Below are 26,332 nucleotides of genomic sequence, written 5' to 3' on the forward strand. Positions count from 1 at the left end.
GTACCTATAAGTTCTACAATCACTATCAGTGAGAATAAATTCTGCCCTGTTTTCATTTATGTTAATCATATATTTCTATCCACACTATTAGATACTTCATTTTAGCCCCCCACAATCATAAAAGTACCTGCAGGGAAGGAAATACCATGGTGAGGGGAAAAGGCTGCTCAGTCTATGCTTTTCTTCAAACCAGTAGCTCATCACGGAGAATTAAGGCTGTTGAATACCAGTTTATCTCCCAAATCATTAGTAATTTCTACCTTTAAGGAGGGACATACATTTGTGATAAAAAAAAAAAAAAAAGTCATTCTAGAAGGAAAGCTGAAATGTCTGTCATTTGCACTTCTTCATTTGAACTGAAATTTTTGGGTGCTTTTTGTAAGATGTGTCACTCATAGATAAACGGTTGGGGACATGTTGAGCTTGGTCAGAGGTCACAAATGAGTGTCCCACAGGCCACATGCAGACGACAGATGTGCTTTCTTTGGCCTGCAGAGTGGTGTGTGTGTGTGTGTGTGTGTGTGTGTGTGTGTGTTATTTTTTCATCTGAATTTGAATGCATATGCTCTAGCTTGTTTTCTAGCTTGCCCCACTCCCTATTAACTTACATGTGGCCTCACTCATACATTTCAGTGTCAGTCTGACCACTGTCAGCATTTTAATTAACAGCTCTACAACAAGTAGCCACATCTAGGGAGAAGAGGAAAAAAGAACCAAGCGAACCCAAGAAGGTTACAATATTTACTGTGACATAAGAAATCACCTAATCGAAAATTATTTGACAAGAACATATAATTGCTGATTTTTTTATTCTTGGACATGTGAAAAAAATAACTTTAAAAATAAGCGAAAATAACGATTGAAAAGCATGCCTCAAAAATGACATTTATCATATAAAGATGTTTTTAATAGCTTAACATAGAAGTTAGGGTAGGTAATTATGAAAGGGGGTTCTGTCTTCCTGAAAGAAGTCATCTAGCAAAACTTTGCTTTTACATTTCGTTACTTTTATTATTTATATGGCATTGGTTTATCTAGAAAAAGTACTTAATGTACATTTAAATATATAGAATCAGCCACACAACTAATTTATCAAGTGCAGAAACTTTGCCGCGTTGGTTTATCTGGAAGGTCCCACAGCACCACCTAGTGCCTTGTATTTTATTTTGCATAATATGTTTGTAAATTTAAAAATTCTTATCACATTTTAATATCAAATATAACACTGAAATAAATATGTAGTTTAAGCAGTATTATAAGTAGAATGAGATAAAGTAATTCTTACAGGTTTAATTGATAATTTTAAGTGGAACTAAAAAAATATTTATTGTATAGCCAAACTATTATAAATATTGACTAATACAAATTAGTAATATTTTCAATTCACAACCAAAGTCATTCTTCAGAAGATTGTTACATTGTATAGGATTAATTGAATTATTGGTAAGATTCTTATGTAAATCAGATGCTGATTCCTTTTATTCTTTTTATTTGCTGTTTTATAATAAATTAAAGGTCCCTTTTCCAGGCTTCTTTTTGAAGTCCGAGAATTCCCAGTCTTCATAGATTAAACTACACTTATTTATACCCCACACCATAGCTCTTACCAATTTGAGACCAAATTGTAAAGCCACTTTTAAAACGAATTTTGAGGTACTTAGAGGTAGAATGTTATACATTAAAAAATAAAATGCGTCATAAAAAAATTAGATGAATTTATATATTCTTTTATGAAAAGCACTCCAGGAAATATACTGAAGTATGAAAAAAATAAAGCCATATGCACAATACTGTATAAGTGTGGCTTGTCTTAAGAAAACTGTATAAATTTGAATAATTTAAGAAGGCTAGATGGATGGATGGATTGGTAGAGGGACTGGTATATTATTTTCTCAAAGGAGTTACAACGCACGGGGTAACATGCCTGGAGAGAGTGCGGTGCTAGAAAATTTTACTTTTCATATTTTACTTTTCTATACATTTCAAATTTTTCCAATCAAATTCGTGTATTACTTTAAGGTCAATAGGGTTCTTTGAGTATTAATATTATGAGCCATTTCATTTTTCCTTGTAATATTTCTCTATTAAAAATAAAGCCTAATTTTTTAATAAAGAAGAAAATCTAGCATTATAACACATGGTAAGCTTCTATTTTATAGGCTTATCTTTTCAGAAGGCTTTATGATGTATTATTTTGTTTTCCTTTGGGGTATATGCGAGCCAAGAAGGCACAAAATTTTGTGAGATTTGTCAAACTGTGTCCTTGACTTCTAGGATGTTATCGGGCACATAATAAGTGCTGAGTAAATAAGCATTAAATGAGTGAATGAATGAGAACATATCACATTGTGTCCAAATCTATGTAGTAATGAGGGATATTACAGAATTTCACTCTATCTGCATGTATGTAAATGTATATGTAGATACACTCTTATATCTGATGTCATTTAAAACATGAATACTGATAAATATTATTTCAAAGTTTATAAGAACAAAGGCATTCAATTATACTTCGAGGTGTTTGTTATGCCCTCCCCCCTCCTTTTCTGCCTGTTCTTAATGAGTTTATGCATTCGTGTTAGCTATATTTAGAACTCGGTCATAATGAAACTCAATCTAAATGTTTAGTAAAGATCAGTACTCTCATCATTTACCTTTTATATGTCAGTTACTAATAATTCTATCAGTGACATAAATGGTTGCTACTTGAAAGTTCCTACGATCACTTATATTAAGCATAAAATGCTAATTACTCATTATTAAATATACTCAATTCCTAATTACATATTTAAAATTTGATGACATTTTATAGCTACCTGTAAGTGAAAATCCATTCATAGGCACTGTATTTTAAACATACAGTGGTGTACATGGATTGCTTTTTCTTTTTCTTTAACTGTCAAAGTGTGTAGAAGTTGCCCTCTACTGGGGAACTGGAAAAGTTATGTTGACATAGATTTTCAATTTCCTTAAAGACTCGTAGTTAAATTCACTGTGATTTACCAGACGACCACTTCTTGCTCTCTGGCACGTTTAAGTTCCAAAGATGTTGAAGTGGTTAGCATTTAAAAATATGTATCTGATGTGGATATACCTACAGCTATTCCTGAGTGGAAAAGTTGGCTATTCCATCTTAAAAACTCTTTAGTGACAACACCCATCCAGAAGTAATTGTATAGGAATGAGTCTTTGCTGAAACATTAAGGGGAATTAGCTGGATATAATTATACAACCAAAACTGAGTCAGGACTGTTTTTAGAAATTCATCGTGAGAATTTCGGGATAAAAGTCTAACTAAGCACTAAAAATATTTCATCTAGCTCCTTTGCATTTTCCTGGGTCATACGGTGAAATTTGATTATGCAGAAATGATTTGCCTGTATTAATTATTGAACTTTTATACCCAAAAAAATCACATGATCATAAAATGGCAAAGTCTGTTTATCAATTCTAATAAACTAAGATCGTGTTCTTTTTCACCTCATCAATACTTTTTCTTCTGCTTCCAGGAATTCTGTCAGGCTTTGCGTCACACTGCCCTAGAGAGGTGCGGGGTCTAGGATTCATCGTGTTCGGACCCCAGTATCACATTGGATGTTTTTTGTCTCCTGCCCACTGATATTTAATAAAAATAAATACGTTATTAAGGAGAAGCCTGTTTAAAATAGACATTGATGGCGGGGATGGGGGGTGGGGGGTGGGCAGTGGTCAGGAAAGACGATTCCCAAAAGTTTGCCTGAGTATGAGAATCCTACTGCCCCTGCCTGGGTGAGGGGGGAGCTTATGTGGAGCAGTGATGCTCCCCTGAGGAGCAGACCTTTATTAGGGCCACTGGTTAATCCACCGCCGACCGACTAAGGCCTCTCTGAGTCATAAAGTGCAGGACCGGTTTTCTAAGCTGTAGGAATGGCTCTGGCTAAGGAGTATTATTGAAACCAGAGTAAATCAGACCATTGATATATGAGACAAGGCAAGTGGAGTGCAGCTGTCTCCATTCATTTTGTCCATCTTTACACTCAGTATTGATCGTCACAGCTAGATCTAACAGCACTGTGCGTTGTCATTTAGACACATCCAAAAAGAATAGATGAGCTGTGCCAAACCCGTTCATTTCACATGTGTAGACACTCATCTGATCTTTTGTTGTTATTTGTTTTATTATGGTAAAGGTCTGTTAGGAGTCTGAACGCTAGTTTTGAGTAAACCATTATTTTGAATGTCTTATTAACAAGAAAACCATTTTACAATTTTCTAGACATTTGTTTTAACATCTAGAGGCTTACATTAAAATCACCTTCCCCAAATCTCCCACAAATCACTTTTCATTGCCTCCCTTCTCTTTCCCCACTAACCCTCATACTTTCCCTTTCCTCTATCTTCCACATCTCTACCTTGCTTTTGCAAAATTTTGCAAAACTATTCTCTCATAGCTTTGCTGGCAATTCATGAGCCTTTTGGAGGGGAAGAGAACACCTGTTCCATGCTGTGATAGCCTTCAAAATACCCTTCTATAGTTTGTTCTAACTTTATCTGTCCTTTTTGCTTTATCCAGATAATAAATAATATAGTACTGAGGAATAGTTTTCAGTCTTCATATGTGAGTTTTGTTCTACTCAACTGTTTTATAGGAGGCAGTGTGGCGTCCGAAATAAGAGACTGGGCAAGGCATTTGAGACACTTACTGTGCTAGTCCTAGTATTTCCACTAACTCTGAAGCTGTGTGTGAGAGACACCAACCACATCCTTGGGCCTCAACTTTGTAATCTGTAAAATGAGATAGCAAAGTACTCCCCATATCCCTTTTAGCTAGGCTTCTCTGATATCTCTAAATTTTCAAAGAACTCTTAACCACTCTGTAGACACATAATGGTAGAGACCATGGATTCTGGAGCCAGATTGCATGGCTTGCTTCTCATTCTGCCACCTATTGCTTAAGGATTTTCTACAATTCTTCTGTCTATACACCTCCGTTTTCTCCTCTGTAAAATGAGAATCGTAATGGTACCTTCTACCAAGTTTTTTTTAAGAGGATTGAATGCATTCACGCATATAAAGAGCATAGAACAATTCCTGACACCTACAGAAAAGGCATTCAATAAATATCAACTAATCTCATTATTATTACTAACATAAATGTTTTAAAGCATTTCAGAAAATGTGTGTTTTTCATCTAATGAACGTGGTGCCCCCGAAAGGAAACATTTGTGGACATACATTCATGCATTCATTCATTCATTCAGCAAAAAATTTATTGAGTGCCTAATATGTGCCAGGTACTATCTGTCACAGGCATCAATGAGAAAAATATCAGATATACATTAAATCTTTTAAGCCAGTTGGTAATAAATATTCAGTGTCATTCTAGTGGCCTGAGAGTGTTACTTGCGGCATCCTTTTCATATATGCCTATTCCACTGGCAGATTGTATTGTGATATGTGACCCTGTTTTAAATTTATATTACATATTTTATTGATTTCCTTCAATCCATTTCCTGAATATCTTTTTAAGTTTCCTACTTCCTCCTTTGCTCTTTTATTTTTTTTTTCCTGACAACTTTTCTTCCTTTGGATCCTCTCTTGACCTCTCATCTTTCGTTTTTATTCCCTTGGCTGGTATTCTGCCTCCAGGGACTTCCTACAGCTTAGCCATGGTCTCTATAAGCCTCTTTCTTTTCTAACTATAAAATTGGGATAATCAGTGTACTTATTGGAATTTTAAGTGAGATAATGTTTGCAAAGCATTTAGCACAGTGCCTAGTACACAATATACCTGAATAAACATCGGTTGTTGTTCGGATAGTGGTACTTGGTATCACTGAAACAGTGATTTTGAAGCAAGAAATGATACAAGCTCCTGTGTAAAACATTCAGGCCATGGGGACTTTGGCTGACCATTGGGTTATTTGGAACCATCCTCCTGACATTTTCAGAGAGCTGTGCTTCTTGTGTATAATGTTTGTTGTGCTACTAATAATCCTTAATAGGCTGCCGCATATATTTCCAGGGAAAATAAAACTGCGACAAATCACATTGCAGCTGTGTACCCACAGTACAGACTTGCAGGCCAAAATGAACCCTGGTAAATCTTTCCTCAGCCATGAAAGCTGATGGCAGTAAAACGGAAATTTTGACTTAATTTCCTTTTGCTGCCTCCTTCGTCTAATACATACTCCACAGATAAGCACTTGTGTGAAGCTCCTTTGGAAAATTATTTATTGCATGTTAAATCTATAAACTTAGAAGACATTTCTATGATAGATTCTTGGAAAACACAGAAAATCCCCACATCCATCAAGCTTTAGGCTTTAATTGTATTTCAGATTGTTCTTATAACTCTTAATCTGGATTGAAAACAACAACAACGCCAAGTTAATTATTAATAGTTTTAATACAGGTCTATGAATTTACATAGTCTAAAAAGATTCACTTTTTTCAGGTAAAAAGTAATAAGAAACCATGAGCTTCAACACCGTTTTTCAGCATTAACATATATTCTTACATTATGCAAGTAATGCATATGCATAACTTACGTTATGCAAGTAACTGTGCAAAAGTAATGGCGGTTTTTGCGATTATTTTTAACCTTTTAAACCGCAATTACTTTTGCACCAACCTAATAATTAATAACACTATATTATTCCTTCTAATTTGTAATGTACATGGTATTCCTCTTTCATGTTCTTGTGTTTATTCTTCTTTTCTTATACAGCTCTGACTATTTGGACCCTAAACTCCCCACATTCTGCCTGCTATTCAGCCTTCTTAATTTACCTCTCTCCACTTCCCTTTGCTTCCATCGTCTTTGGCAAAGAGAACCATCTTCCGATTAGAAATAGTTAAGTAAATATTGTCAAAAGGGAAGTATGCTCACGATAAGCAGACTCTACCTGCTGGCCCAGACAAATTGCCTCACAGGGCCCTGAGAAAACTAACATTTGACATTGCTGAATCACTGTCTTTGACAAATCAAAGAAAAGGAGTAAAATCGGTAGCTGGACATGTGCAAATGTCACTGCAAACATCAAAAAGAGAAAGAAAGTAGATTTTACACACTATTAACTGGTCCTTTGTTTTCAGTCTAGAGAAAAATTGAAGAACGGGTAATTAAGGAGTGTGTTATAGGCAGTGATGGAACAGGCTGTGATGCTTAGAAAGCGGCCTACATTCGTGAAAACCAAGTCATTAGAAATAAAAGTTTGTTCCACTAACTTTTTCCTTTTTTTTTTTTTTATTATAATTACTCATCTAAAACAATACTTTAGAGCCAGTTTTGACTACAGCCCTTGGGTCTAACTTGAACATAACCATTTGTTTACTTATTGTCTGTGGCTGCTTTGTAGCCATAACAGCAGTAGTGAGTAATTGCAAAAGTCTGTATGGGCACCAAAGCCTGGAATGATTATCTGGCTCTATACAGAACAGGTTTGCCTACCCCCGATCTAGAGTCTGAATCGGTTCGTTTTAAATTTTAATGTGCCTGCAAATTACCTAGAAATCTTGTTTAAAATGCAACGGATGATCCAATAGGTCTGGGAAGGGTCAGAGATTCGGCAATGCTGCTGGCCCACAACCACACTTCAATCTCTTGAGGATCCAGATTTCAAAAAGATGTTGACCAAATCCCCCCATTGAAAGAGGGAGAGTGTTATGCACTGGAAGTCAGTTCAATTGGATAGACTCTTACTTATTTGAGTCATAGTGTCTAAGGATCAATGTCATCTTCAAGATGAGTTTTTTGGATCATTTGAAATTGATTTTCTAATTAATCATTTCCTTGTATAAGGACGTTGGCTCAGTGATGGTATTTGAAGGGAGTAATAATGAGCATGAAAGCGCAAATGTTTAGATGACCAATAACAACAGGGTTGGTCTGCTGAACATTTTCTCTATTGGAAGACAATTCTCCAGGTGTCTCTCACATTTCTGTACATCTTGTGAGCAGACACTGACTGCGCATGGTTCCCAACTATCTTTTCAAGGATGGTTGTATAATGAACAGCCTTGAAAGACAGACATAGCATCTCCCCCTGGAGCCAAAAGGGCAGATTTGCTTACGACCTTAGAAGATGAAGATAGTATCTCCCTCCAAAGCAAAGTGCAGTCCTACTTTCTGCCCATTATTAAAGATTTGGGTTCCCTAACCTCATATTCCCTTCCTGTAATGCAGCTCAGTGTATGTGCAGCATCTATCTGACCCCATCTGCACCACCCCACTTACTTGGGGGCAGGGGGACTGAGGCCAACATCATACTTAGGCTCCTTTGGCTCTGACCCGGGAGACTTGTGTCTTCTTCCAGCGACCAGGAAATGGTGGTAGGCTATTTGTTATTTTCAAGTATGGTAAAACCTCAGCACATTCAGTTTTAGAGACCCTTTCCCATCAGTCTCAGCACAGGTTTCCAATCACTGACTTTCCCCTTTCTCTGAAACTGTCTTCCCTGCATTTTAGTAAAACTCTTCACTTTGTACTTAATATAGAAAATAGAAGCTCTCAGATGAAATTTCCTTCAGCTCTCTGACATCCAGCATACAAGTCTGTCTTCATCTCTACCCAGGCTCTCCTTTTCTCTCCTCCCACAATGAGGAGGTGCCACACCCTCCAGCTGTGCACTGCTGCTTCCTCAGGTATAAGGTACAATCACTTCTCTTTACGAACTCTCCATCCCCCCTGCCCCCTCTTGGTTCTTTTCTGTAAATTGTTTAAATCTTCACGTTTCTGCTTTTAAAACAAACCGAACAACAATACGGCCTTCACAGACAACCCCAGAGACTTCACAGAAACTTCCTTGGAGTTTTACATAAAATTCCACTTCAAAACGACTGAAGTTTTTCATGGTTAGGCTTTGGAATCCTTTTCCCCTCCGCACCCGTGATGCCTGATACATAGTTAGCATTCAACAAATGCTTGTTTAATTAAATGTGCGTCATTGAGACAAGCCAGCTACTACTATTCCTGCCATGGGGTCACCACAATCCAGGAATAGATCCTTAGCTTTGCAGATTCGGAGACTCACTGTCATTGGCACACCCGGGGTGTTTGTGTCCTGGGAGACTGGTGCCAGCTTCTCAGTGTGCTCTCTTCCTATCAGAAACCGTACTTGGAAAACAAAGGTATTAGTCAGCATCTTCTTGGCAAGCGTGGGCTCAGACCAGAGAGCATTAACTGGATGTTTTCAGTGGCTGGTGTTCCCTGCCTCTACTAGCCTGATGCATGTGTCTTTACTATAGTGAACTGTCCCTGGTAAATAAGCTGGAATGCTCATGTCAGCACCTCTTCCCCTGACGGAGATATGGACTTACTGAGAAATGCTTGATTTGGGGATGTCAAGGCATTTCCTCTGTGAAGGTAAAACTAAAGAGGAAAGTACAGACGGAGGAGGGGAAAGAGGCCCCCACCAACCAATCAACCACCACTTACCTGCGAACGGCCCTTTCCTAGGTTCCTAATGCCTCTTTCTTTCTTCTGTACAGTTACTCAACTATATAGTTTGGCTTCCATGTTTATCAGGGCATATTCTCTGAAGACCATATACCCTGATCATTTTGTTTGGAGTTAGGTGTCTCCAAAATGCCCCATACCACCCTGTATACTGACAACAGGACAAAATGCAAAGACAACCTGGGAATTTTAGTTGGCATCAATCTTCCTTTTCTTTTTAAGAGGTCTTTGCATCAAATACACACACAAGGTTCAGACTAACAAAGTTGTCAAAGTATAATTTTCAAAAGTTGAAAATATGACTTTCTTATAAATATAGAATGAACACATATCAAACTTTTGTTTAACTGAATAATGAGGGAACCAGCAGGATGGTAAAGTTGGTTTAAAGGAGATTATAGAAATGGGGGTTGTGGAGTCCATCAGAAAAGCATAGCACAATAAGTTTGCCAAGTTAGAGATAAAACTGGCTAATACCTACGGGGTAGTGAAACCATAACCGTTGGGGTTATTTTTTCTACTGGACAGATATTATTTCTGTCTCTAAGGGACACAACTTTGTAATGTCACATGGAATTTCACAGTCTGGGCCCTAATCAATAGTAAATAGAAGCCAAACGATGGTGTATTCCTCTAGGTAATTAAATCACCCTTGGACTGGCCTGTTAGACCATACTCAGGGATGACACTGAAAGGATATGCAATCCTCTTTGGCCTGATTTCTAAGTTTTGGTCAATTTTTATGAAGCGAGTGCTGTGGACTCTGAATTCATTTGAATGAGCTAACGTCTGAGGGAAGGTTCAGGCACTCCCCCAGGAGGAAGAGTGGGAGAAGACTTCACGTGGGGACCCACATGCTCACCTCATCATTACTCTTCAAACACACCCCTAAGGAAATAGTTCAAGAGTGCAGAGATTTTATTTACACCATTTAAAAGCAGCTGTTAAAAGGCCATCACAAGGAAAGAGGGGTAAGACATGCCCTAAGTCGCTCCAAGGGGAACACAGGTCAGCAGCGGAAGTGGTTTGTGATCGGTATAAGAGCTTCCTCCTTGCCCAAGAGCCCCCGCCAGGGCAGTGTGTGCCTCCAGGGCAAGGACGTTGTTGGCTGTCTGTGGGATCTCTGGCAAAGGTGTAGCCATCACACCCTCACAGAGCAAGTGAGGGAGATGGTCAGATGCTGTCACACTTCCCATGAGGACTGGACCAGGGTAGGTCTAAGATCCCTTGCAATCCCTTTGCAGATTCTGTCATTCTGTAAAAATGGAGGTATTGCCTTTTAATTAAAAAATAAAAAGCACCTTTCCCAAGGCTTAACATTCAATATCCTGGAGACGGAAGCCTAAGAAGTCAGTTTCGGTATCTGTGTGATCACAATAGTTGTTGCAGCAAAACCTCTTGATAACATTTAATGTTCAAAAAAGAAAAAATGATAATTCACTTCAGTTTTGCCCTTTTTACAAGTCCTACTGTTGAGAGAAGTGCATTCACAGTTTTGTTGTTGTTTTTGTTGTTATTTGGGGGTTTGGGATTTGTATTTTAATGTGACTCAATCTCAGTGTCTCAGGTTTGACACCTTTTTTTTTTCCTTTCCACTAAAGTCATTGAAATATATTCACCCAATCGTTCACATCAGAGGTGTAAATGGATTTTCTGAAGGTTTTTTAAGAGACAATCAAAGCCAGTCGCTTTGTGACTTGAATTCTTCAGGTGTTGCAATCAGAAAGCTTAACACACCATCCCAATTGCAGGATGCTAAAACTATGTCTTGACCTTGAATCTGCAAGGAGGAAGGTACACATCTCTTGCTAAAACTGTTCCTCCACCACCTCTTGGTTTTGTCCATTTGTATAGGATTTACTTGGGAAAAAGAAAGAAGAAGGAATCAAATTGAGTCTTCAGAGTCTGAGAGAAAGCAACATGTTGATTTGACTTGCCAGTTTCCTATGATTGTTGTTGCAGTTTAAATTTTTAGGTTACCCTTTTTATCATTGATATTAACAAAAACCTGACTTAAAAAAATGTATCAGCCATGTCACACAAAGGCTTATTCCTCAATTAGGCATGTCATCAAAAAAACATACTGAACTTGAAGCTCCTATCAAGTTTACTCTTAAAATATAGCCCGGAGGATATAGGGTAAGATTTCAAAGATTTTATTTACACATTCAGCATCACAGGCTCTGGAGTCAGGGAGAGAAATTGAATTTTTGGCATTGCCTCTTCCAACTTCACTCAGTGTCTCTGAGACTCCGTTTCCTTCCCTAGTAGGTGGAGAAATAATAGTATTTACCTCATAGGGGTCTTGTGAGGATCCATAGGATAACATACACAGTCCTCGGCGTATCATCTGACATAGGTGCTCCCTCAATATTAGCTATTATTATTTTAACAGGAATTCTAACGTTGTCACCAAAGCTTTAATTATGGTGATCTTGTCTGGATTCATGGCATCGTGGATAATTCATTTCCTAGTATAAGTGAAAAGCAGGTTTCAGCCTTATATAACAATTCATCCTTAGTAAATGAACTTGAACAGCTACTTTTTAGAATATAATGAGGATTCTCGAATTCAGAATTAGAAAATACATCTCATTCGCTAAGATTTTTCATATTTCAGAAACGAATATCTTTGGAAGAACTGCAAAGAAACTATTGTGTCTCTGTGACAATAACTTGAAATGTTCGGGTCGGGTAACCTGCAGATAACAGTGTTCTGCCTGCCAGAATAAGGTCGTCTCTAAGAATTAGTTATCAACTTGAGACCAAGACCAGAAAGCAGCTAATCACTCCATATATGCTGAAGCAGAACTCTGTAGAAAACTGTAATGGTTGCGGAAAGCTGCTATAGTGAAGTCAGGTTTGGATTTGGAGTTAGACAAAGCAGGCTCAAGTCCAGACGCTACCATGTATTTGCTGTGTGACTTTAGGCTGGTTGTTTGGCTTTTCTGAACCCGTTTCCTCGTCTATAAAATGAGGTTATTATGTAACTTAATCCCTTCAAGAGGGGAGAGTCAAATTTTAAAATGTGTGCTGAAGCGAAATATCATTAATGATACTGGTATTATTACTGATACTGATACTATTCTGCTACTGCAAAGGAAAATGAATGGGCACCAGGAAGTACATAGGTCCCCATATACCACATATGACACCAGTGTGGCTTCAACACCTCGAATACAAGACAAATGTCCCCAGAGTAGTGACAATGTTTAACCTTCTTCCTGGGTGAAAATCCTTATCCTGTCACAGGTATAATACCTTATTTCTCAGAAATGGTATTAGTGTTATTGATATCCCAAAATTAACATTAATATAAGTTTATATTTCTTATCTGAATTGAGGTGAATTGATAGGTAACAAAGGTAAAACTGGTTCGGTTATAAGCTGAGTCATATCCCTTCTCCATATACTAAATTATTTACCAATTCATTATACCCTCGCTTGAAGTTCAATAGTTTTCCGTTGTTGATAGGATCAACTCCAAGTTCCTGGCCTGCAGGGGATCTGGTCTCTGACCCTGCGTCTTTACGCTCTCCTTCCCACCCTGCTCAACTCTATCTGTGCGCATTCCCTGCCCTCTTCCTGGACTGTCTGTACCTACATCCTGCTGGATCAGTCTGCATTAATTCTTCTAAATTAATAGAACAGTGCCTGGTGTGTGTGTGTGTATGTGTGTGTGTATATATATATGTATATTCAATAAATGTTTAAACAAATTGAGTTGAAATCAGATGCCTCCCACATAGACTAAGGCAACCAGATATTTCCATTTCCATATGACCTTGTACAGTTTGAAATTCCTCCTAAAGTCTGAATATTTACCATGTCATTGAGGGAGGGTACCGGTAGCTCTTAAACATTATTTTGGCATTTTGCATGTTGAACTTTCCTAAAGGTGCTGATGAGAACCTGTTTCACAGGCACCAACGGAGTCGATAAGCCATGATACATATTTTAATAAATAGATTTAAAACTATCACACTTAAATTAAAACACTCATTTCCTATTGCCCATGGCAAAAATTTAGACACTCCAGAAGCATTTCTTCTATTATTTAACAGTAAAACAAGGCTATGTGTGAATATTGACATGCGTATATGCCTAAGAAAGTTACAGTAGCAATGTTTATATAAGGTAAGCCAGTTCCTGTTAGACCACAGCCAAAAAGAATTTAGTTACTGTAATGACAAAGGAACTTTATGAAGGACTTCTTTTCCCAAAATAATGACGTGGTACCATGCATAGATCGTGGGTACTGTCTGTTGTGGGTGTGCTATCTGTCTGTCTGTCTCTCTCGCACACACACCACACACACCACACACACACACACACACACACACACAGGCTCTGGCATTCTAAAGTCCCAAGTGGAATTCATTAATGAAAATATGAAATACTTTTCCTTGTATAAATCATAATGAAATGTTGAGAGACAAAGGAAGGATTAAGGGCAAGTTATCATCTCCTGCTTCGCACTGAAACCTGTCATGTTAACTCCCAACTCAAACACCTCGTTTTAAACATTTACCTTCAAGAAACCTGAAAGCTTGTATCCGGCCTCATCGACAACAGCCTCAAACGGTTCCTTGTCATCACAGAAAACAAATCTTTTGCTCCTTCCTGCCTAGGGGAGGCAGAGGGACCGAGGTGTCCTCTGTGGCTAAATTAGATGAAAGACTTGCCTTCCACCACGGAGACATGGAGTCTAATCAAGTGAAATGAGTTTTGAGATCCCAGCTCATTTCCTAGGGGAGATCCGTTCGCATTACAAAATCACGACATCTCATTCATCACAACTGACGTGGTCTTTGCTCAGGAGAGGACCCCAACTGGGACGAAACCACCTGTCTTCTCTTGAAAGGGGGCACTTTATCCAAGTTAGAGTTGAAAGCCCTGGAGTGAGAAAGCTTGCCAGCTTCCAAGCGAGTGATACACAGGCGATGGGGAAGGCAACTTACGTTTTACAAAGGGAAGATGAGCTTAAGAAGATTGGTGCTTGGAGTTTTAAGGCTGGCAAATACGAATACTGTACTAGAGGTGCTATGGCATGATGGTGGGGAGAGCCGAGATTGGGGCTCCCTCTTCTTTATCTCATAGGTTTTATTAAACAGAAGTGAGAAGGATGAGAATGTCCATGCCTCAGAGTTTAAAATGACAAAGAGTGTGTCCTGCTTTCCATGCTGATAAATGATCATCCTCTCTCTTATTTCTTTCAGGGCATCGTTATAACACCCCTACTACTGCTGCTTTTTGTGAGTATTTTGATGTTGTCTTTAATATCTTTTATTAAAAGTCACCTACAACCCTTTAAGAAAGGTCATTAGAATGAAATTGAAATTTGAATCCTTTTGTAAGACGAGGATCACAGTTTGAACAGTTCTTCTAGTGGAGCTGTACCAAGTCATAACATGTGGACACAAAGAATCCCTGGTTCATGATCCAAGGACAGCACCAAGACCCAGTTATTAGGGTCTTGGCTAAATCGTTAATTATTACAAATTAATGACCTGTGACATGTGACATAGGCCACCAATGTGCTGCTCTTTATTTTCTCATTAGTAAAACTAAAGTGATTTCTAGTGACCCAGTGTTTGACAGAAAGAGCCTTGAACCAGAGGACCAGACGAAGCTTCGGTTCTAAGGCCGGTACTGACAGTAACCGGCTTCTTCCTCACCTTTCATCTGTAGAATTGGAAACAGTAATACCTACCCCTGACTTCCTCCCAGGGCTAATGAAATGTGCTTTAGAAATAACAAATATAAGCTACTGGTTAACTAAACAAAAATTGTTCTGAAAATAAAAAATGCTAATTAACTGTCTTATTTCTTTTGGCACTAAGCATATGAGAAATTAGATGAAAGATTATAATAGAAATTAATGTTATCTCATGCTGAGAAAAGCATATGTAATCATGAATGATACCTAAAATATTTTATGAACTGTGCATTTTTCATACACACATCTTCCAAATATAAATCATTTCACTCATCACTGAAATGGAGTGGGGATGTGTTTCTGGGAGTGAAATGTAGCTGTTTGACTAGCACTATTTGTCAGTGAGTTAAAACTATGGGGAAAATTTATTTAATTATAGTGTAATTACCCAAGTTGCAATTCAATTAGAGTAATAGAGTGAGGGACCTCATTTCTTACAAGCTGTGTGGGAAGTGGAGAGGCGAGATATACTACTAAACAGTTGGATTCTGCATCTTTCATGAAAGACATTACCTTCAAGTAATAAACCTTAGCCTTACCATCCCTTCTGAAATGCTAGCACCATTCTGACAAGGTAAGAAGAATCAGATAATCAGATGTCTTCCTTCAGCATAACAAACTTCATTAGTTCAGGATTTGCAGTGAGTCAACTTGAAACGGAAGTGAATATTGATTTGCGTTCGTTTGGAATACAAGACTAGGTATCTGCTCACTAGATGTGAGGAACTAGGATCATCCCGTAGTGTTTTTTCCCAAGACCCGGGTTCTCAGTTTCCCAGGAGCAGCCTTCAACAGGCACAGGGTACAGGCCAGTCTGAGGTGCCCACCTGCAGTGGGTCCAAGAACTAGTACAGAGCCAGGCATCCACCGTGGTAAGTGTATTTGTAGTAAATGGCTGTGTAGCCTAGGTTGTCTCCATTGCAGAAGAAGTGGAGAATGGCATCTCTCACTCATGTGACTTAAGAAAATCAGGGAAAAGTCACGGCCACAACAAGAGGGCTGAGACCTAGGGTAGCACTTTTGAGTATCTCAGGCTGGCATCTCTGGGACCCTGTTTCAGCTCGTGACTAAAGACCCTGATGAGATCTTTTCTTCCTCTCCTTCCCATCTCCATGCCCTAGAGGTTTTCTCAGCTGGGTAATATCATCGCATCGTGCTTTTGCAAGCTTCCCCCACTCTTAGACCCATAGGCTTGTGAGCTTTAATTGGTTCAACATTTTAAAATAATAGAGCAAAAAAAAATAGTAGAGAAAGACCCCAAGACCCTCAACTTAAACGTTTAATGCTTCCCTTCTGAGCCAACTCGGCTGTTCCAGTAGGTTCAATGACATCATCACACAACATTGATAGGTATTTTTTATGTTGTATGACTTTAAATTGCATGCATAGTATATGACACTTTTTGTCTCTTCAGGGTGTGCATTCTACAAACAATGGTAATTGCTTAAACACTTGGGTTACCAGGCCTCATTCACTGAGCAGGACAAAAACCTGAGCGACTTAAAACATTTCATAAAAGATGTAGTGGTTTTGTGTGTGTGTGTGTGTGTGTGTGTGTGTTTTTATCAACACCCCTGTTATAGGTTGAATTGTGTCCCTGAAAAACATATGTTGAAGATCTAACCCCCAGTACCCCTTATTTGAAAACGGGGTCATTGCAGATGTAATTAGTTAGGATGAGGTCATACTGGTGTAGGGTGGGCCCTAATCCAATATGACTGGTGTCCTTACAACAAGAGAAGTCAGAGACACGGAAAATGCTATGTCACGGCAGAGGCAGAGATGAGAGTGCTGCATTTGCCGCCCTAGGAGCACCAAGGTTGGCTGGCAACGCTGGAGAGAGGAGGAAGGATTCTCCCCTACAGATTTCAGAGGGAGCATGACCTTATTGATTTCAGACTTAATAGCTTCCAGAACTGTGAAACAATATATTTCTGTTGTTTTAAGCCACCCAGTTTGTGGTGTTATGTTACAGAAGCCAAAGAAACTAACACAACCCCTGAAAATTGAATTGTCTTTTTAAAATCACATCTCGAAAATGGAAATTTCTGGATATTCAGGTGCAGTAGCTAGTAAAGGCCATTTTTGTAGAGGGAATCTCAACTCCCTGTGTTCTTAACGTCTGCTCAGAATGTTCTCTTCACCATCTCGCTCCAACTGAAACCTCTCTTCTGGTTCATGTTTCTGCTGCAGGTACCCCTCACATCACTGAGCGCAAAAATGGAGTAAAGTATCTTTCTTGCACCTCATTACCGATGTCAGATCATTTCCCAGGCCTCTTCCATAAAATCCCCGACTTCCTTTGAAGAGTTTGCCAATGCACCTGTCCTACCAGCTACTGCTGCTTGTTCCATGTTTCCCCGAAAATAAGACCCAACCGGACCATCAGCTCTCATGCGTCTTTTGGAGCAAAAATTAATATAAGACCTAGTCTTATAGATTATATTATATTATATTATATTATATTATATTATATTATATTATATTATACCGGTATTATATTATATCGTATTATATTATACCCGGTCTTATAGTAAAATAAGACAGGGTCTTATATTAATTTTTGTTCCAAAAGACACATGAGAGATCATTGACCAACTGGGTCTTATTTTCGGGGAAACATGGTAATTATCAGTAGAACCCCAGGTCACTCTCTATGAGGTCAGAAAATGTTAGCACCTTCCCATTGTATTCTTTTTAGCAGTGCACTTGGATTAATTCTTGGGGTTTTCAATATTTACATAGTTGATCCTCCCAGTACACTGGCTGCTAAATTCTCAACCTTTTCTCCAATAAAGCTGCCTTCCCACTTCATGTCAGCCAACCACCCTTATACATAGTTAGACCCTTGACTTTATTACTGCCAATAACTGCGTCTTTCCATAACCCTGTTTTCAAATGTCTTCTCTTACCAACAGCTCCTATCTTTGTGACTTATTCTCCAAATTAAAAATTAAATTAAATTCTTCAAATTTGCTAGAATGGCCAAGTTACTTACCCTATCACCTTAACAATGCCTCTAACTAACGCACCCTATCCTTAACCCCTTCCCCTCACATCCCACCTTACCTAACCTAGATCTCAGAGTCCATCATGTAATTAATTTATTGCACACACCATCAACAACCTCGCTCATCTCTTACTGCGTCATATTTGCCTAGCAAAATGCCAAGCCTGCTTCAAGGCTACAACTTTCTACCTGAGTATGGCTGGAATAAACACTATCGTGCCGCCTGGTCTCATTTGAAATTCATGACAACTAAAAGTGAGCCTGGCAATCCAACTACCGTCTTCTAATGAATTCACATTCCCACTCTCTAGAAAATCATTTCACACTTTCTCCTTGCCTTTCAAATCTCCAATGGCTCTTCCCTTTTTTTCATCTTAACTGATGCAGAAAGGAAATTAGCTGATGAGGAAATTAGAAGCAGCCAGAGGAATTTTCTAAGATGCGACCTACCTGCATCTATAGTCTTCACCTTCTCTCCTGTTTCGATAGGGAAGCTGTGTTTGCTGCCAGCTACACCCAGTCCTTCTAGTTGTGCCATCTCTTATTGCCTACTTAACAATATGAGTCACACAGATTTCCCTCTTTCTCCTATACTGTCAAGTTTTCTGTTTCTACTGGACCATTTCTATTAGCATATAATATTCTGTAATATAACACGTCTTAAAAATAAAAATTCACCTTGTCCTACCTGCACTCCATTTGTGCTCTCTTTTACAGCAAAATGCCTCAAAAAGGTTATTTCACCTGTGGTGAGGACAGGAAGACCAGTTAGAAAGCTAGTGTAGTATCACAGCAAGAGAAGCTGTTAGCTTGGCAGCGTGGTTGAGTAAACCTGGTCGGAAGTAGTTGGGAGCAGAATTTGAAAGAACTGAGACATTGAATGAAAGTTATGGGGGAAAGATAAAAGTCAAGGATGACTCCAGGCTTGTGCAACTGGAAGGATGCAGTTGTCATTTGCTACGATACAGACGATTGTATGTTTGAGTAGGTTGAAGGAACCCATAAGATTGGACATGTTTGGATTAAAATGCCGGTTAGACATCCATGTAGAGAAGTCAAGTAAGCACTGGACTATGTGAGTGGAATTCAGTGGAGATGTCTGGACTAGAGAGACGTAATTGGGAGAAGTCAGCCTGGAGATGGATTTTTAAGTTAGACTGGATGAGATCACCAAGAGAGTGAGAATAGAGAAGGAAAGAGATCAGTGGACTGGGTTTAGGGGCATTCTAATATTAAAAGTCAGGAAAGAAGACCAAGGAATGTGTGGTATGCTCGGGAGGAAGACCAAGAGATATTGGTGTCCTAGAAGCCTAGGAAACAACATATTTCTAAAAGGGGTGAGCAGTCAACTACTTTAAATGCTGGTAATAGTTCAGGTAAAATGAAGTCTGAACATTGACCACTGGTTTTACAAGACAGGGTCCTTGAGGCCCTTCACAGGAGCTATTTCAGCGGAGTTGTGCAGGTGAAAGCCTGACTGAACTCAGTCCAAGAATGAAGGAAGGAAGAGGAATTAAAGACAGTGGTCATCAATAACTTGAGGAATTTTGTTCTACAGAGTACAGTAAACAGAGCAGTACCGAAGTTAATGAAGGATCAAGAGAGGATTCTGTTTCTAAGTTGGAAAAATTACCATATTTACATTGATAGAGTAATCCAGTCAGAGACAGGAAAGTTGATACAGAAAAAGGGGAGAATTCATGGACTTGTGTCCTTGAGTAGGAGAAAGGGGGTGAGCGCTAGTGCACAAAGGGGAGTGTGGCCTCCTAAGCACAGAGAATGCATTCATAGTAATGGGCTGGGAGAAGTAGAATAATTTTTATTGAGTAGCTATAATGGGTACTTATTACCCAATCCCATGTGAAGAACATGATTACCTTCAGGCATAGGTATTATCCTCACTTTATATGAGAAAACTTGGGTTCCAAGAGGCTTCATATAATAATTTGTTGGACACTACACAACTCCTAAAAAACAAGGCACTTTGAGCCAGGGTCGGCCTCCCCTTGATGGTTCCTTCCAGGGTTCCTTACAGAGCATGCCTGCTAGGAGACAGTTTGTTTTAAGACATATTATCAGCACTCAACTAATACTTCTTGAATATTTATATTCTAGGTAACAGAGACCAAAAAAAAGAATAAAATAGAATGATTGCCTCAAAGAAACTTAAGACATTTGGTTAAACAAGAATAAAGAATGATGAAGAAATTTAGAGGAAAAAGTAACTGCTCAACTGTGTTATTGAGACTGAGTTTCATAGGAGATCATAGAAGAAGTCTGGGTTGGGGAGAGAGATCAGTGGCAGCTTTCGAGGTTACAATCATAACTAGCTTCCCTAGTGATTAGCTACCTGTGATAAAAAAAAAAAAAATCTTCAACTTGATCCCATCAACATGAACAAGACCAGTGAACACAGCCATTAGTGTCATGTACAATACTCTGATTATTTTTTATGATACGTTCCCAATGATGATTGCATAATTGATGGTCACACACGTGTGATGTATAAAATTATACTAAAACATAAAGCTATCCATTTGATTTACCCAGTCAGTCTCACCACCTGTGCCCAGGAGTGTTTGTTGCTCAAACAAGGGAAGCCCAGTCTCCGGCTCTTGAACATGAGAGTAGCTTATCTTCTGACTATGTATATAAATCATGCAGAGATGGTTCTCACACAGAGAGAATTTTGTGAAGCAAAATAATCTAGAATCCTTTGTAAATGCTTGTGCCACGGCTCGCCCAGACCTTTCAAACCGTAAGGGGTTAGGGGGAGCGCCTGGTTAGCCATTTCCAAATGCTCTAGAAGTGACATTGGTCCACTTCCTGCCCCTCTAAGGACCGCTGACCCGAGGGGCCATCTCCCCTGCTGGTCTGGGACCTCTCAGACGTCAGGGAGGCAGCGACCCTGGGTGAGCACAGGTGCAGCGCTCTCTTGACCAGGCTTTTCCCTTGTCCCTTGGTCCCCTCTCCAACACCAGCTGCTGCTGCTCCCTGAGCAGGTGGGGTCCGACCAGATTTAGAAGGACACTGCTTCCTTGCACCACCCTTGCCTGTTGGTCCCCAAGCGTAGAGCACTCTTTCTGAGGAGCTTAAACATTTGCTCTGCCTCACGGACTCTTTAGCAACCGTTGGCTCTTTGGTTCATGAACCAAACTCATGCTGACAAGACCAAATCCTGTGGTCTCGGAATTGGGAACAAAGTTTGTGTCTAGATGCCTCTGAGTGTCTCAGCCTCCATGTCCTGGAATCCCATCTCCCCACGGCTTTCCTCTTTGTGTTTATGATAAGCCAATTTACAATTCATTTGGACATGTTTCACTAAAATTTCTGTGTGGTTTGAGTAACCAGAGCTTATGATTGTATATGGTTCTTCTGTCAGTTACTGGAAGGTAATCTTTTCATTTTATATTTTAAATATGCATATAACAAAAAGAAATGTTTTACCTATTTTTATCTTTAAAAAAGTCACTTGAAGCCTATTTTGATCTTTACTTCTCAGAGAAGGAAACATGCCATGCATCTAGTTATAAAAAGGATCCTTTCCTCTGCTAAATATATACCTTCCCAATTAGGGTAGTAACCCAATTTTAGTTTGATACATGCAGCTGAATCAATATGGCTGTTGAACAATCATATTCTTAATTTTGATGAAAAATACAGTCATTTTTACATTGAACCTGTCAGCTGGTGTGCATGTAACTCATCAATTTTCTGTAAGTAATCAATTTATTTTGCATGTATCCCTGTGACAGAAGGGGCAGCAGAGGTGAAAGAAAGGCTCAACTGGAGTTTCTGGGGAAAAGTGGAAATCTGACAGTGTCCTAGAGCCTGGGACACTCTCCCTTCTCCTGTCTGAATGCTTCTTTTTGTGAAGGGAAGAAGACAAGTATATATGAGGTCGTCTGTATGTGGGTGCAAGAAAGTTATATCCAGTAGTAAGCCAGGCCCATCTCGTCCTTCTTTCCCTTCCCCCAGGGCTGGGCTCTGTGGGCAGTGTGGGGAGGCTGGAAATGGGGAAGGAAGTGAACAAATCCTGTTCTGCGTTTGAAGCAGCTTCTTCCTGCTTTTCTCGCAAAAGAGATTTAACATACATCATCCTAGAGTATAAACTGTAAATATGTATTCTTATTTTTCCCTGAGTGTGATGCTAATGAAAGCGAAGACCAATCATCAAGGGTGAATTATTTAATACAATAATGTTTTAATAGCTGAGAAGAGACACAAACAGTGGAGACGCCTGTGGCTAATGGATTTCCCTGGTAGGAGATAAAAGGCTGATTACACAGCAGAGCAAGGGAAGACCTGCTGTATTAATGACAATTTACAGGTCAGCTCACTTACAGGAGTGATTTAAAATGCACCATCTGTTTTCTAATTGTAGGTTGGTAGCTATGATTTTACAGTCATTCAACATCTCTTTAGCAAGAATTGGTACTTATTTGTCTTTCTGAGTCTTGTTAGTTTGGCCCCATAGTATTTTACTGACTGGGCCTCCAGATTGTTTCCAAATCAAATAGTTTCTAAATTGAATGGATTTTAGCAGCCAGTCCTGCTTCCATTCAGCCTTTTTCTGCCAAGTTAGAAAATTGAGTCCTAATGCCCCAAGGCATCCGTTGGATGTACTGGATTAACTCTTTCTGATGCATCTACCTTGGTGCTAGTTATGCACCATCATGGAGAGAGTTGAGAAAATGGTCACTCAAATAATTTTCTGGGTCTTGTCATTAAAAGCCTGAACCCCCCCTTGAGAAAGACTGCACCATCAACCACTGTGAATCAAGTCTCTCCTCACCCTTTTTTTAAATTCATTCTTTCCCTCCCTCTTCTTGCTTCTGCCTGCCTTCCAGTTCCCCATCTCCATGCCCCCACACCACCATCACCACCACCATCACCACCCCCACCCCACCCCACCCCGCCGCCTGCCACATACACACATATACTCCCTCTTCTTCCCTCATATGGGCAAGAAAAGGGGAGCCCAACTTTGGCTTCCACTCCTGTGCCTTTCCCCACTTTGCTGCCCTAGACCTTCTGTGATTAGTATGCAGTAGAGCGTAAGGACTAAGTGTGAGGACAGTGGGGCAGCGCTTCTAGGTTGAGATCCTGGCTCTACCACTTTCCAGCTACGCTGACCTCGTCCAAGTGGTTTAACTGTGCTCTGCCACTGTTACCTCCTGAAAATTGGGGTACTCATCAGACCTACCTCAAGGGGTTGCTGTATTAAGTTATTCAACACACATTAAGCATTTAGAGCAGTGTCTGGCATGCAGAAAGTGCACAATAAATGTTCCCATTGTTATGAGACAATTGGGCCGGCTGTTGATCCTTTCTTGGGTCTGTGACTTGAGGGTTTTGTTACTTCCCTGAAGTTGGAAGGATGGAAAGAAAAGAAAACATTGTCCAACTTCTTTTTCTGCCTATGTATTGTGGTCATTCATTCACTGAACCCACACTTGTTGAACACCTACTGTATACTAGATATGTGGTTCTCAAAGTGTGAACCCCAGCTCGGCAGCACCGCCATCACCTGGGGCCTTATAATACATGCAGAGTCTCACCATCCTGCATCCCACCCTATCCTTCTCCCCAGAAGATGTTCTGAACCAGAAACTCTGATGGCAGGGCCAAGCAATCTGTGTTTTAACAAACCCTGCAGATGTTTTCGATGTGCTAAGGAACGAGCACCACTGCCCTGGATGTAAAGCATAGTTACTCTGCTAAGCACCGGGAATATAAACATGAATGAGACCCTGACCCTGACCTTCAGGAACATACAGTCTACTGGAACAGACAGATTTATAAACAAGAGCAGCCAAGGATCCTGAGAGGTACAGTGGCAGCACAGATCCACCACAGAGGGGGGGCCAAGTTTGCATTTGGGGAGGAGCGTTTGGAAAGAATTCCTGACGAATTCCCAAAGGAGTGGTGCTGGAACTAAGTCTTAGAAAAAAATGAGCACTTTTCTAGTCATAGGTGGGGAGCAGGGAGGAGACATTCCGCAGAAGGAGCAGCTGTGCATTTGGTCACGGGTGAACTGGCATGCAGACCTCGCCTCTGAAACACCTCCTGGGCAGGAGTGGAGAGGGGAGGTGTTTACTTCACTGTTGGATCCTCAGTGCCTGGAACATGTCCTGGCCTACAGGGTGGCACCAGTAGATATTTGAATGATGGGAAACAAAGGTCCTAAAGTCCCACATATTTAATTTTCACCGAATCATTTCTTTCCAGCAGAAGATATTAAACAAACCTCGTTGTGAGTTTTCTGCTTGACAGCACTATGTTCCTGACAGAAATGAGCCATCGCTTAAAGCGCTGTGACTTAAAACAAGGGTTGGCAGTGTGAGACCTGGTCACCTCTAAATCTATGGCGGCAGCTCAGTGAGACCCCAAGTACATGCTTCAGACAAGCTTATCCTGAACCTGCACCTTGATCCACATGTGCAAATTATCGGTGCTTCCTATAAACACATTGGCCTTTCTAATAGACACCATGGCAGGTTCCTCATTAAAATGTGAAGAACCGAATATCCCAGGCAGCATATTTCCTTCTGGTTTAGTTAAAATCAACTCTGCGTGCAAAATGACTGGGTCTTGTACTTCTTCAGTCATATTCTCAGAAGCTGCCCTGTGCCAGATGCTCGCGCTTCTTTCTTCTGGATGCCAGGGCATGTTTCATAGCGTCAGAAACTTCCCCAAGGGTACCTTTGCATCTTCACATTGACCCCAGTGACAGGTCTGGTGGCCAATTCCAAAGAAAGGATTATGCCAAATGAGACCCCAGTAGTACTGAGGTTCCTTCCTTTCAGATCCACTTCTAAGGGAGCCATCCTGCGGGATTCCCTCCTCTCTCCTCCCCCGCCCCCCATCCCTGCTGAACCTAGTCTAGCTTTGTGTTCCCAGTTAATTACATCCCTGGCTAGCTTGTTCTGGCCTCTGATCTGACAAAGCCTGGGAGTGGGGCTGCTCTAACCAGTGTCCCTAATCTAGTGGATCAAAGATAATAGGTGTTTCAGAGGACAAAGGAACCTTGGAGACCATGAACGACCTCCCCCACCACCCGACCCCAAAGCCCTGTCCACTGTCTTCTAGGAACACGAGGCTTCCATACATTGAACATGCATACAATGAATGGAAATTATTAATAAAATGCACAATATTCTTCAAACCAAAGTTGAAATAGGTTTTTCTTTACTTATCTCCAAATTTGGTGTTTTAGATAGAATCGGGATTGAAAATAACCCCCAAAATTAACTGAATAAATGAAGTCACGTTTTAACTTTTCTGTCCGTTTGATCTGAGTTTACTGCTCTGTAGTGATCCTTTCTGGTTAAACCAACCGGCCTTCCCAGTGCAGGAGAACTACGATCCCAAAGCAGCTTTGGCTGTATGTGTTTTAGAAGCTGGCCAATTTCACATCCTAATGCAGAGAGTAGAGAGGTTAATTACAAGTCACTTCTTTCTGGACCTCAGTTTTCACATCTTTAAAAAGAGAGTATAGGACTACAAGTCTTCCAGGGTTAAGATTCTGTCAACTTTAGGTCTTCCCCTTGCAGCAGCATTAAAGCGCTAAGGACGGGTGGGGGGCGGAGAGGTGAGGGCAGAGAACATGCACAGGCCACCTCGCTGTGCTCTTTACACACACACACACCTCCTTTTTGCACATGGTTTCTGTCGTGACTAGATGCCCTTTGTTTCTAGGTGCACATTAGAATTAGCTGTGTTACTAGTGATGAACAAGCAGAGAAAAAAGATAATACCAAGTGATGTTATAATACCACATGATAATAGGAGGCTCTTAAATATACTTTTGTATTTTTTTAACTTTAGGGAAAAAAGGGATATGATTTAAAATAAGAGTTTCTCACTTTTTAGCACCTCATGTTTACAGATTACTTCATTGGTTCATTCTGCACGGGTTCATTCACCGGCAAACACATCCTCTGTGCCAGTTACTGAGTTATGCCCTGGGCTTGCCTTGGAGGGACGATAGCTTGTGATGGTTCTTCCCTACAATATCTAAATGCCACATTAAATAATAAAGTTGAGTTAGAAAGAGGAGCAGAGCTATGTTAGATCGTTCATGCAATTCCAGACAAAAATTGCCACCTTTGACCTGAGGGTTACACCCTGTATCGTACTGCTTCTCTCCAAACATGGATAG

The 26,332-nt window shown here is 40.0% G+C and overlaps 1 protein-coding gene across 3 annotated transcripts in view; it reads left to right on the forward strand.

The window, feature by feature from the left end:
* Positions 1 to 26,332, forward strand: part of SLC10A7 (solute carrier family 10 member 7) — a 213,493-nt gene that overhangs the window by 139,603 nt on the left and 47,558 nt on the right. For 2 of the 3 annotated variants that reach the window (XM_019730736.2, XM_074338462.1), the window contains one exon: positions 14,659 to 14,694. In XM_019730736.2, the coding sequence (XP_019586295.2) occupies positions 14,659 to 14,694 (36 nt within the window). Of the gene's footprint in view, positions 1 to 3,509; positions 3,595 to 14,658; positions 14,695 to 26,332 lie in introns of those variants that run through there. The other variant, XM_019730737.2, reaches the window with a different exon arrangement.

Source organism: Rhinolophus sinicus, linkage group LG07 (assembly GCF_036562045.2).
Source record: "Rhinolophus sinicus isolate RSC01 linkage group LG07, ASM3656204v1, whole genome shotgun sequence".
Lineage (NCBI taxonomy): Eukaryota > Metazoa > Chordata > Mammalia > Chiroptera > Rhinolophidae > Rhinolophus > Rhinolophus sinicus.